Genomic DNA, 13,603 nt, shown 5'->3' with positions numbered 1-13,603 from the left:
ACCCTTCATTCCCCAAATATCCACGGCAAAGTCAAGAGTTCTGCTGCTCTGAGTTGTTCTGTTGACCCTGCCTCCCCTCAATGCTCCTTGGCAGAGAGTAGCTCCTGCTAGGCACTGTCAGCACTCTGATGAGAACAATGCATCCTCCTGTACTCGGTTATTGTGCTGCGATCCTCGCTGGCTACTGGCGCATCTGTAGGCTGGCACTACTAGAACAATGCTCCTTCTCTTGGGAACTCTGGAGCTCTTCTGCTGTACCATCAAAAGCCTTCTGGGTGTCAGGGTCCGTAGAGGGATAGGGAGTCATTTCTTTACTCCTCTGCATCACACTCAGAGAGGAATCTCAAGCTGTTTGACCTCTAGTATATTACAAAGGTGAGGAAATAGCACTTTCAATATATCCATCAGCCTGGTCTTTTCCATAGGACCTGGATCTTCAGCTAAGAGTTCAACACAAGGTGCCCTTGAGTCACAACAGCCCCACCTCATTCTGATGACAGGGGCATTGACTCTTGATGAGTCTTATCATGCCTGGCTCCTTATTCCTCTGGGGATATTCCTAATTCCTCAAATGAAGTACCTGGCATTTCCTGCCAAATGACTTTCTTAGAGGCAGCCCATCAGCGATCCAGATGTAGCCAACCATACCTGAGCCACCTGCAGTGGACAAGTGGAGAACTAAGATTCAGCCTTGTGTAGCCCTGTTTTGGGGATTGGAGGCATGTGCCACCACACCCAGCTTATGTAATAGATGTGGATCAAACTCGGGCTTCACGCATGCTAGGCAGGCACTCTACTAACTGAACTCCGTCCTCAGCCTGAGATACTTTTATAACTAGAATTTTATAAGCTGGAACTTAGGCAAGTTGAGTGAGTTGAGTCCAAGTCACACAACTGGTTGAGCCAGGGTGGAGCCAAAGTCAACTGACTCCAAAGCTAAGCCCTTGACTTTGAACTACACAGTCTCCAGAGATTTTTTTTAAATCCTTCCCAAGTCCTCTCTCATTATTGTGTCCAATTTTGATGAAAAACTTTTCAGTGAGAGTAATGGTTGGAGGCATATGCAACATTTGCTCCAGTAATTGTTGCCTCCTATGAGTAGTAAGAGTCCTGGTGACTTTGGAATGGTTATTATTTTCCTTAAGTATCTGGAAATATTTTAGAATTATACAATTTTATTTTTCACAGCAAGACTTACACCCACCGGCGCCTGAAGTTCCTCTCTTCCAAGTTCCAGGTTCATCAGATGCTGAACGAGATGGATGAGCTGAAGGAGCTAAAGAACAACCCCCATCGAGACTTTTATAATTGCAGGAAGGTAAGCGCCACAGCCACTCAGGGCACTTTTCCAGGGAAAAGTGCATTCAGTGATTTCCTCACTGTTTTCTGATGAACTTAAAATGTTTTGTGATTTTTTAGGGAAAGCAGGTAGATTACATCTAAAAGATTAAAATGCCATTTCTTTTAAAAATATTTCTTTTTGAGTTTTTAAAACATTATTTTTTTTAAGCCAGGCATGGTGGCACATGCCTTTAATCCCAGCACTTGGGAGGCAGAGGCAGGCAGATTTCTGTGAGTTCAAGGCCAGCCTGGTCTACATAGTGAGTTCCAGGACAGGTGGAGCTACAGGGAGACCCTGTCTCAAAAAGACCAAAAAAATTATTATTTTTAAAATTTTTTGTGTATGAGTGTTATGCCTGCATGTATATAAGTGCACCTGTGTTGTGAAGTGCCCATGGAAAGCCAGAAGAGGGCGTCAGGTCCCCTGGAACTGTAGCTATGAATGGTTGTTAGCAGCTATGTGGGTGCTGGGAATTGCAAGAGCAGCCACTACTCTTAACCACTGAGTTATCTCTCCAGCCCCATGTTTTTGTTTTTTTGAAACAGGGTTTCCCTATAGCCCCAGTTGGCTAGAACTGGATATGTAGACCAGACTGGCCTTGAAGTCATAGAGATCTGCCTGCCTCTGCCTCTTGAGTGCTGGGATTAAAGGTGTGTGCCACCATCCCCAATCTATTTTTGTTTGCTTTGTTTTGGTGTTGTTTTGTTTTGTTTTCTTTTCTTTACTTTTCTTTTTGAAACTGTCTCCCTTATAACCCCAGCAGGCCTGGAACTCACCATGTAGACCAGGCTGGCCTCAATCTCACAGAGATCCACCTGCCTCTGCTCCCACAAGTGCTGGAATTAAAGGTATGTGCCACCATACCTGGCCCTAATTTAATTCTGTGTGTATGAGTGTTTTGCCTGCATGTATGTAATTGCATCTATGTGGTGCAATGCCTGAAGAAGCCAGAAGAGGGTGTTATCCCTGGGATATCCCCTGGGACTCGAGTTATAGACAGTTGTTAGCCACCATGTGGGTGCTGGGTACCAAACCTGGATCCTCTGCAAGAGCAACTAGTGCTCTTAACTGCTGAGTCATCTCTCCAGCTCCAAAATGTCATTCCTGTTGTTTGCCCCAGAGAAAAAATGACCATACTCCTGGTACAAAAAAAATAATAATAATAATAATTATGGGGCTGGGAGGAAGCTCAGAGGTAGAGTGATCATCCAACCTGAAGTGCACAAGGCCCTGGGTTTGGTTCCCAGTACTGAAAAAGTAAAATTGTAAGCATCATCAGCAACAAGAACAAGAAACAAAACTTTAAGAACTGCTCTTTAGGCTGGAGAGATGACCCAGTAATGAAGAGCACTGGCTGTTCTTGCAGAGGACCCAGGTTCGAATCCCAGAACCCACACAACAGCTAACAACTGTCAGTAACTCCAGTTCTAGGTCATCCGATGCCCTTTTCCCTCTTCTGTGGGCACTGCATGACACAGGTGCACTTACATACATGCAGGCAGTACACTCATACTCATAAAATTTAAAAATAATAAATAAGCCAGCACTTAGGAGGTGGAGGCAGACAGAGCTCTGTGAGATTGAGGTCGGCCTGGTCTACATGGTGAGTTCCAGGCCAAGTGGGACTACAGGGAGACCCTGTCTCAAAAAGATAAATAATAAATAAATAAATAAATAAATAAATAAATAATTTTTTTAAAGAATTGCACTTCTAGGGTTGAGATTTCCTTCTGTTTTTTTTTTCTGCTCCCTGACTATAAGACTTTGGGCAAATAATTAAATAGTTTTTTAGTTCAAGTGTCCTCATTTATAAAATTGGAGAATGTCTACTGGATACAATTTACGTGAAGACGATGAATATCAAATGAGCTAATAATTATGAAACTCAGTTGATTAGAAATACTTTCAATGTGTTCTGACCATGTAAATGATTTCAAGGAAGTAGGAAAAGGGAATATTAAAATAAGACTCAAGCTCAAGTCCTGGGTCAGCTGCCTGTCAAATCTTGGGCAAATATTGTCTGTCAAAAATAAATTGATTTGAAGGGCCAGGCACAGTGGCACATGCCTTTAATCCCAGCACTTGGGAGCAGAGACAGGTGGATCTCTGTGAATTCAAGGCTATCCTGGTCTACATAGCGAGTTCTAGGCCAGCTGGGGCTACAGGGAGACCCTGTCTCAAAAAGACCAATAAAATAAAATAATAAAATAATTTATTTGAGACTGAAGAGGTAGCTAAGCAGTTAAGAGCATTGGCTGTTCTTCCAGAGGACCTGGGTTTGATTCCCAACACCCATGGTGTTGCTGTAGCCCATGGTGGCTAACAACTGTTCATAACTCCAGTTCCAGGGAACACAAATGAGTCATTACTACTGGGCTAACTCCATCAGCTGTCAGTTCACATCATTATTAGTCCTTCCTCCCATTTCAGTGGAATTTGCAGGCACCAGGGCCTCTAACAACAGTATAACGAGGACTGATAGCTGGTTTTTCTCTCTTTGGGTATGGATGCAGGTGGACACCCACATCCATGCAGCTGCCTGCATGAATCAGAAGCATCTGCTGCGCTTCATTAAGAAATCTTACCAGATCGATGCTGACAGAGTGGTCTACAGCACCAAAGAGAAGAACCTGACCCTAAAGGAACTTTTTGCTAAATTAAATATGCATCCCTATGACCTCACTGTTGATTCTCTAGACGTTCATGCTGTAGGTTGAAAAGATACTGGTTTCACTCTTTCCAGTAACACAGAACCCCGAATGTCCAGTCCATTACTCCCTCAGCATAGCACCGTTAACCACATCAGCTTACCATGCTGTCTGAAAACACCCTGATGATTGTGAGGTTCACTCACTGTCACTGGCACCAGACCTCATCATACCCAGCCTCCTCCCCTGCTACTAGCCCCTTGTTCCATCTGGTCAGCCCCAGCACCCTGTGTCCTGGAAATCAAAACTTCTGATTCCATTTCCTAATTCAGGGACGCCAGACCTTTCAGCGTTTTGATAAATTTAACGACAAATATAATCCTGTGGGTGCAAGTGAGCTACGGGACCTCTACCTGAAAACAGACAACTACATTAATGGGGAATATTTTGCCACTATCATCAAGGTGAGGAAAAACTACCTGGCATGGTTTATGAGTAGGGGAGGAGAGAAGGAAAGACTGAAGGAAGGAAGAAAGGAAGGAAAGAGGGAAGGAGGGAAGGAGGAAAGGAAGGAAGGAAGGGACAGGAGGGAGGGAGAGAGAGGGAGGGGGAGAAAAAAGGGAGGGAGGAAGAGAAGAGGGATGGAGGGGAAGGAGGTATCTTTCGGGAAACTCCTCTGTTTCCAGTGTAGAGAAGTTAAGGTGTGATTTTGAGATTAAGGACTTGGCCTTTGAGGTTTGGACAGAGCTAGGATGGGATGCCACATCACCATGGTGCTGTGTAGGAAGCAAGAATATGTTGTGAGTCAGGAATGTGTCTTTAGGGAGTTGGGTATGATAAACTGTTTCTTTTGCAGATACCTTATCTGATTCTTCCCTCTGGCCTCAGACATATCCTGAGTCTTTATCCCCACTGGATATTTCCTCTGCTCTCAGCTCTCTTAAATCTTAACCTTTGATAGTCTTTCTCCTACTTTCCCATTTCTTCTGAGGATCCATGTCCCTCTCCCTAGATCCCATCAGTCTAGACCCCTGGGGAGACTTACAGGAATCCCTAGCTTTGGATCCTTCTCTTGACTTCGCAGGAGGTGGGTGCAGACCTGGTGGAGGCCAAGTACCAGCATGCAGAACCCCGCTTGTCCATCTATGGCCGCAGTCCAGATGAGTGGAGCAAGCTCTCCTCTTGGTTCGTCTGCAACCGTATCTACTGCCCCAACATGACATGGATGATCCAGGTCCCCAGGATCTAGTATGTAGCTGCCCTGGGGGACCCTGAAGCCTGCCCTCTTTTCACCTGCCTCTCCTCCCCACATACACCAGAAAGCTACAGTCCATCTAGACAGAAGTCAGCTTTCTTGAAGCAGCAGTACTTGATTCCAATCCCCTCTTTGCTCTTTGCTCACTTTGGGTGCTGTACACTTGGCCAGATAGGAGTTAAGAAGATCATTTCAGTCTGTCTCTCTCTACCCCCCCTCTCATTATTGTTTTGAGATAAGGTCTTGTTATGGGGACTAAAGAAGTGGCTCAGCAGTTAAGAGCACTGGCTGCTCTTGCAGAGGACCCAGGTTTGAGTCTCAGCACCCACATAGTGGCTAACAACTATCCATAACTCCAGTTCCAGGGAATCCAATGCCCTCTTTTGACCTCCACAGGCATTGCAGAATACAAGTGACTTATGTACATGCAGGCAATATACTCATGCACATAAAATAAAAATAATAAATAAAAAATTTAGATAAGATCTTGTTTTATAGTCTAGGCTGGCCTAAAACTCACTATGTAGCCCAGGCTAGACTCAAACTCCAGATCCTCCTGCCTCTGCCTCCTGAGTGCTGGGATTATAGTCATGCATTCTACACCTAGCTCAGTTCAGGTTTCTAACCAAAAGCTGAAAAAGAACTAAGCTAGGATAAGAACCTTGTACATTGGTCTTCTCTGTGTCCAGTTCATTCTTGTCACATTTATCTGTACTGGAATATTGCTTTCTTGTTTTTATTTTATTTATTTTTATTTTATGTGTATGAGAGTGTTTTGCCTACATGTATGTAAGTGCACCTGTGTCATGCAACACCCACAGAGGCCAGAAGAGGACACAAGAAACCCTGGACCTGAAGTTATCGATGGTTCTTAGCTGCCATGTGGGTGCTGAGACCCGAGCCTGGGTCCACAGCCAGTGCCCTTAACCTCTAAGCCATCTCTCCAGCCCTTCTTGATTTTGAGACAAGGTCTCACTATGTAGCCCAGGCTAGGCTTGAATATATAATCCACCTGCTACAGTTTCCTGCATGTTGGGATTACAGATTGTGCTACCATGTCAGACCCCAGTTACAGCTTTTTTTTCTGTCAGAACCTTTACCATGGTCAGCTTATTTACCACAAGAGCTCAAGTTCACTATAATCAGAATCTCTCAGTAGTTTGCTGAGGAAGCTTTTCATGCCATGTGTGGCGTCTTCCAGCCTACAGGGATGATGTCTCTGTTGGCTCAGTATTGTTGATCTTGCATCTAACTTACAAGCCTACATACTCTCTGGCAACCTGCCTATGTGCCCTATGGCAATGCAAGGTTTTATCCTATGTCTTAGACAAAAAAAATAGTAATTATTGGGACTGGGGAGATGTCTCAGTTGGAAAAATGCTTGCCACACAAGCATGAAGACCCAAGTCCAGATCCTCAGCATCTACCTCTCAAAATAGGTAAAAAGGGCATGTGATGTATTGAGTTTTGTTTTATTTTTACATTTATTTATTTTTGTGTTTATGGGTGGGGTGGAGTCAGAGTACAATCCACAGGAATTAGTTCTCTCATTCTGCCATGTGGGTCCTGAGGATTGAATTCAAGAAGTCAGGCTTAGTGGTAAGCACCTTTTACCTGCTGGGCCATCTTACTGGCCCTGTATTGAGCTGTTATGAGGATTAATTTAGCTAATACTTTTGACTACTTAGAAAAGTTTCTGGCATACATAAAAATGCTATAATTTGTTGTCACCACAGGTGAAAGAGACAGATACACATAGGGAAAGAGACAGAGACAGGGTCTATATAGCCCAGGTTGGCCTTGGAGTTCTGATTTTTCTACCTCTACCTCTGGAGTGCCAGATTACTGAATCACAGGCATGTGCCACCACTTCTGGTTTATGGAGTGCTGGGGATTGCACCCAGGACTTCATGCATGCTCAGCAAGCTACAGCCCCAGTCCCAGGAAGGTATTCTTGATACTATTTCTTGCTTACTATCCTGTGACCACACACGTATAATCACTGCACTTCCTATGACATAATTGCTATATTCCTCATATCTAGACTCAGTTATGAGTGTTTCATTTTCTTACCATGGAGAGTTTGCAGAAGAGCTGGGGACATGTGGTCCAGAAAGAAATTTATATTTCCTATGCCCAGTCCAACCCAGACTCCTCTTTGTACATAAGCAGGAATATCTGAGTTGGGTGTGATAGTGCGCACCTCTAGTTCCAGTGCTTAGAAGGCAGAGGGAGGTGGATCTCTGTGAGTCTGAGGTCAGCCTGGTATGCATAGCAAGTTCCAGGTTAGTCAAGGCTGCATAGTGAGACCCTGTCTTAAAAAAGAAGGGAGCTGGGCGTGGTGGTGACGCTTTTAATCCCAGTACTTGGGAGGGAGAGGCAGGGAGATCTCTATTTGAGGCCAGCCTGGTCTGCCTAAAGAGTTCCAGGCAAGCTGGAGCTACAGGGAGATCCTATCTTAAAAAGACAAAAAAAAAAGAGGAAAGGGCCAGGTGTAAGGAGAGGCAGGCAGATTTCCAGGTCAGTTGTGGCTACAAGGAGACATTGTCTTAAAAAGAAGAAGAAAGAAGATTTGCGAGTGGATGTAGGCTGAATACACCAGGTCTTTTTCTGGTACACAGCATTTGGTTCACTGGCTCCTGTACACTGAGTCCTAACATTCCTTTCCTCCTAAGTTCTCTTCCTTCTTACTTTCAGTGATGTATTCCGATCCAAGAATTTCCTGCCACACTTTGGAAAGATGCTGGAGAATATTTTCCTGCCAGTGTTTGAGGCTACCATCAACCCCCAGGCTCACCCAGATCTTAGTGTCTTCCTCAAGCATGTAAGCATGACCCTTCAAGCCTTTAGACTCCTGCCCATGAGCCTGTCAACCTTGCTGGCCGTGACTAATTATTGGTGCTTATCTGTTTCCACTGGCTCCATTGGGCCTTCCCTTTGGGGCTGAGAAGTTTGTCCGAGGGCAGAGACCCTGCACATGGACTGAACGCACTGCTTGGCTCACTCTTCCTGACAGATCACTGGTTTTGACAGTGTGGATGATGAGTCCAAACACAGTGGTCACATGTTTTCTTCCAAGAGTCCCAAACCTGAGGAGTGGACGATGGAAAACAATCCATCTTACACTTACTATGCCTACTACATGTATGCAAACATCACTTTGCTCAACAGTCTGAGAAAGTAAGTACAAGGGAAAGGGGGTCAAAGGACAGTCTTTTTTAACATTTAGTGCATTTTGTTGTTATTGGTATGTGTGGGTACACGTGTGTGGAACACATGTGGAGGTCAGAGGACAACTTTCAGGTTTTGGTTTTCTCTTGTTTTTGGCATTCTGGGTACTAGGTGGTCTTGTGAGCTTCCTGGAAATTCTCTTGTTTCTGTCTACCATTTCCTACATAGGAGTTCTGGGATCACAGATGCATGCCAGTATATCCTGCTTTTTAAATTTTTTAAAAAATTGTTTTATGTGTATGAGTGTACTGCCTGCATGTATTGTAAGTGTGCCTGTGTCATGCAATGCCCACAGAGGTCAGAGGAGGGTGTCAGATTCCCTGGAACTAGAGTTACAGATGGTTGTTAGCTACCATGTGGGTCCTTTGCAAGAGCAGCAAGTGCTCTTAACTTCTGAGTCATGTTTCCAGCTCCTATATCCTGCTTTTTGATGTGGGCCCCAAAGATAAAACTCAGGTTGTCAGACGTGCATGGCCTTTACTCACCGAGTCACCTCATTCACCAGTCCTTAAGTGTTTTTGAGATAGGGTCTCACTACTACTGCTTAGCTAACAGGCTGGCCTGGAACTCACAATCCAACCTCAGCCTTAAAATTCTGGAATTACAGGTATGTGCCACCATGCCTAGCAAGGAGAGTGGATGTGATTCAGCTCTCTGCTCGTGTGTTGGCACTTTAGGTGGTCAAGGGGCTCAGTGCATTCCTGGGATGCTTCTGGTTGGCCCAAATCACATACATTTCTTTCCTTTAACTTTTCCTTCAATTTATTTTGGGACAGGAATAAACATTTTTGATGTTGTCATTAACTCTACAGTTTTGGTTGGGCATGGCGGAACATTTTCCCCTGCAATGAGTACTGATTCTTGTGTCTTCTGCTGAAACTGAAGATGTCCGCATCGGGTCCTCTCCCCTGATTGCCTCCTTACCTCTCTATCCTTGGCTGCCACTTTGCGAGTTTGTATTCAGGAAGAGTTATGATGAGGATTTGGAATTATGCTTTGCTGAATCCTTTGGATAGCCATTCCCTTCATGAGTGTGAATTTTCTTGTAAATCACTGCCCAGAACCCGAGATTCCCACAGCAATTTTGTTTTCACAGGGAACGTGGCATGAATACGTTTCTGTTCCGACCTCACTGCGGGGAAGCAGGTGCACTCACCCACCTCATGACAGCCTTCATGATAGCAGATAATATCTCTCATGGTCTGAATTTGAAAAAGGTGAGTTGGATGCCTTTCATTTCCTTTTCGATCTTTTTAAAAAATATTTTATTAATTATTATTGTTATTTTGTGTCTATGCGTGTTATGGCTGCATGTAGGTAACTGCACCCATGTTGTGCAATGCCCACAGAGGACAGAGGAGGCTGTTGGATCCCCTGGAACTGGAGTTGCCGACAGTTGTTAGCTGCCATGTGGGTGCTGGGATTCGAACCCAGGTCTTCTGTAAGAACAGTGTTCTTAACCGCTGAGCCATCGCTCCAGCTCCCCCGCCACACCTTTTCAATCTTTTTTGAAAGAGGGTCCCATGTAGCTCAGGCTGGACTTGAACTTGTTATATAGCTGAAGATGACCTTGAACTCCTACTCCTCCAGCCTCTACCTCCGGAGTGTAGGGATCACAGGTGAATACACCTGCCTTGGAGGCCTTTCTGAATATCAGTAATATTTGATATTAGAGCCTGTAAGAAATAACTCATTATGGTCCATTTTCAGTATGTGGTATGTTTAGAGAGGAATCAGAGCAGTGGAAGGCACCAGGCCCCTGAATTTCCTCATTAACAGCTGGTGCCTACTTGCCTGGATGCTTTTTAGTTTATTTTAGGATTGAAAAGTTACAGACAGTGCTATGTGACTGAGATGACATTATCAGGAAGGGGGAGAAAAATTTTGAGCCCCAGGAGGATGGGGAATTTGAGGTGTGGACTATGGCAGACATGTAGGAAAGACTATAATTCTCTGGAGTACCAACCTATAGGAAAAAGAGGACAGGAATTTTTTTCAAGATCACAGACTACAAAAACCATTGGCTTGCCAGCCATTTTTGCCTTTTCTTTAGGTTGATGGCAACTATACAAAGAAAAATAAATAAATAAACAAACAAACAAACAAACAAATAAATAAATAAATAACTGCTTTGCTTTTAGTATTCTGAGCTCCAGCACTCTTATGAAAGGAGGATGATTGTTTCTTGCAAGCCTCAGGGGTCTTTACCTGCACCCTCCTGTTACAAGTCATTATCAGTATATTCATGTAGTGCATAGGACATTTTGGGATTATTCAATGTTGTTTATTCTACTTAGAGAAACAAGGGTCTCAAGATTACCTTACTAGTTGCCATTAGAAATGCGTTAACCGAGATCTTCTGACAGGTGAAGTCAGAGGTGGCTTGACTTCCCTTTGGCTGCTTTCTGCCAGGTTTCTTGTTGTAACATGCTTTAAAACGTCTCTTGTGAGAGTCATACCCTTCATGTAGCCAAAAAAGTAGGTTTCAGGGAAAAGTCTTTTGAGCTTTAATTGCCTAGATTAGACCATCTAACTTTGTCAATTAATGCTCAATTTTTTAAAAAGGGATTTTTTTTGAGCCAGGCATGGTGCTACATATCTTTAGTCCCAGAACTTAGGAGGCAGAGCAGATGGATCTCTGTGAGTTTGAGGCCAGCCTGGTCTACAAAGTCAGCTTTAGGATGGTTGGAGCTACATAGTGAGACCTTGCCTCAAAAACAAAAAAGATTTAGTACTTCTGAAAACAATTTCAGAACATTTGTTTTAAAGGAGACTTGAAGACCTTCCTGAAAGATAAAACTTCAGATTGACCATAGGATTTTAAGGTCTCTGATTTTAGTCTTTTTTCATCATCCTTAATATTATTATGTTTTACTTTCTTTTCAGAGTCCTGTGTTACAGTACCTGTTTTTCTTAGCCCAGATTCCTATCGCCATGTCGCCATTAAGTAACAACAGTCTGTTTCTTGAATACGCAAAAAATCCTTTCTTAGATTTCCTTCAGAAAGGCCTAATGATCTCCCTGTCTACAGATGACCCAATGCAATTCCACTTCACCAAGGTATGCAAGTACAAGCTTGAGCAGCACAAGTATGCTTGGCTGGCCTCAAACTCACCTAGAAACTCAAAGCCCAATCAAGGTACTTCTTCATTATGCTTTTTTTTTCATTTTTTACGTTTTTGAACAGGGTCTCTCTGTAGCCCCAGCTGGCCTGGAACTCACTATGTAGACCAGGCTGGCTTTGAACTTACAGGGATCCGCTTGCCTCTGCCTCCCAAGTGCTGGGATTAAAGGCATGTGCCACCACGCCTGGCTTCATTATTCTTTTTATGTAAGATGCATGTTGTTTCTTGTAGTAATACACCACCTCCCCTCATTGCAACAAATAACTATAGGAGCCCCTGATGGAAGAATATGCCATTGCTGCACAAGTTTTCAAGCTGAGCACCTGTGATATGTGTGAAGTGGCAAGGAACAGTGTTCTGCAGTGTGGAATTTCACATGAGGTAGTCCTGACCTTGAGTGGCTGTCCTTTTGAGTACTGGGTCTAGAAACTTGAATATTGAAAATTTAATTGAGTGAGGAAATGCCTGTAGAAGAGCTGTCCTGCAAACCATATGCAGTTGCTATGGATAGGGACTAGAAAAAGACTAATCCAGGGCCAGGGAAAGAACTTGGTGTAGAGCACTTGCCTGGTGTACGTAAGGCTCTGAGTTCAATCCCTAGGACTTTGCCCTCACTCTTTCAATAAGTTCTAGCTTTCTTGGGAGATAGTATACACCTGATTTCTCAGGAAAACACGCACCTCGAGGACTAAATAAATAGTTCATTGTTTTTCCTTTTACCTATGAGTAACATGAGGAATTATTGTGAAGGATGCAGTTACTGTCTATACCGGGGTGAAAAGAGACAACAAACATTCTCTTCCTTTTGTCTTATAGGAGAAAGCAAAGTTTCTGGGCAACAATTACCTTGAGGAAGGCCCTGTTGGAAATGATATCCGGAGGACAAATGTAGCCCAGATTCGTATGGCCTACCGTTATGAAACCTGGTGTTATGAGCTTAATTTAATTGCTGAGGGTCTGAAATCAACAGAATGAATAAAGTAAATAAATAACATTATGAGTAAGATTTTCATTGCACAGTTTGAATTACAATAGGACTTCTTACTGCGTCCCTATTATTAATAGAAGTCAAGGATTGTATTAAATGTTTCACTGATATTTCATTTAATCAGTCCTTTTCATACCTTTGTCAAGTTGATATCTCTATTTTGTGAAAGATGAGCAAATCTAAGGTTAATGAAGCATACAAGAATTCTTCTTACATGGGGCTGGAGAGATGGCTCAGTGATTAAGAGCACTGCTGTGGGGCTGGAAAGATGGCTCAGCGGTTAAGAGCACTGACTGCTCTTGCAGAGGACCTGGGTTCGATTCCCAGCACCCGAATGGCACTATGAACCATCCTTAACTCCAGTTCCGGGGGAATCCGAAGCCCTCTTCTGACCTCCACGGCATTGCACGACACGGGTGCACTCACATACATGCAGGCAATACACTCATACACATAAAATTAAAAAAAAAAAAAGCATTGACTGCTCTTCCTGGGGACCTGGGTTTGCTTCCCAGCACCCATACGGCACCTAACAACTGTCAGTAACTCCAGTTCCGGGAGATCTTATGTCTTCTTCTGTCTCTGTGGCATTGCATGTATGTGGTACATTTAACATACATCAGGTAAAACACTCATACACATAAAATAAATTTTAAAAAATTCTCCTTGCTGCTGGGCATGGTGGCGCACACCTGTAGTCCCAGCACTTGGGAGGCAGAGGTAGGAAGATCTCTGTGAGTTCAAAGCCAGCCTGGTCTACATAGTGAGTTCCAGGACAGCTGGGGCTACAGGGAGACCCTGCTTCAAAAAGACAAAAAAAAAAAAAAATTCTCCTTGCTAACCTGTTTCCTGTTTTATTCTGGGTTGCAGAGAGGGTTCCTTGAGCTTTGTGTATGGAGATCTGAAGGAACAAAGCTTTCCACCATGCTGAGTGGACTCTTTGAGCTTTGTGTGTTGATTCATGCTCATAATGATTTATCTGTAGAGTCTTCTGAGTTCTAGCTCTGGGTCAAA

The 13,603-nt window shown here is 43.7% G+C and overlaps 1 protein-coding gene across 1 annotated transcript in view; it reads left to right on the top strand.

The window, feature by feature from the left end:
• Ampd1 (adenosine monophosphate deaminase 1) overlaps window positions 1-12,576 on the top strand; it is a gene marked incomplete in the record, with an annotated part of 38,022 nt that extends 25,446 nt beyond the window's left edge. The window contains 10 exon segments of the mRNA XM_008834004.2: window positions 1,189-1,318; window positions 3,856-4,050; window positions 4,323-4,454; window positions 5,075-5,238; window positions 7,943-8,069; window positions 8,262-8,425; window positions 9,573-9,693; window positions 11,363-11,536; window positions 11,872-11,982; window positions 12,418-12,576. Coding sequence (XP_008832226.1) covers window positions 1,189-1,318; window positions 3,856-4,050; window positions 4,323-4,454; window positions 5,075-5,238; window positions 7,943-8,069; window positions 8,262-8,425; window positions 9,573-9,693; window positions 11,363-11,536; window positions 11,872-11,982; window positions 12,418-12,576 — 1,477 coding nt within the window.
• Window positions 12,577-13,603: the final 1,027 nt, after the last annotated feature.

Source organism: Nannospalax galili, unplaced genomic scaffold (assembly GCF_000622305.1).
Source record: "Nannospalax galili isolate Female #2095 unplaced genomic scaffold, S.galili_v1.0 scaffold475, whole genome shotgun sequence".
Classification (NCBI taxonomy): domain Eukaryota; kingdom Metazoa; phylum Chordata; class Mammalia; order Rodentia; family Spalacidae; genus Nannospalax; species Nannospalax galili.
This window is presented reverse-complemented; position numbering and strand designations above follow the sequence as displayed.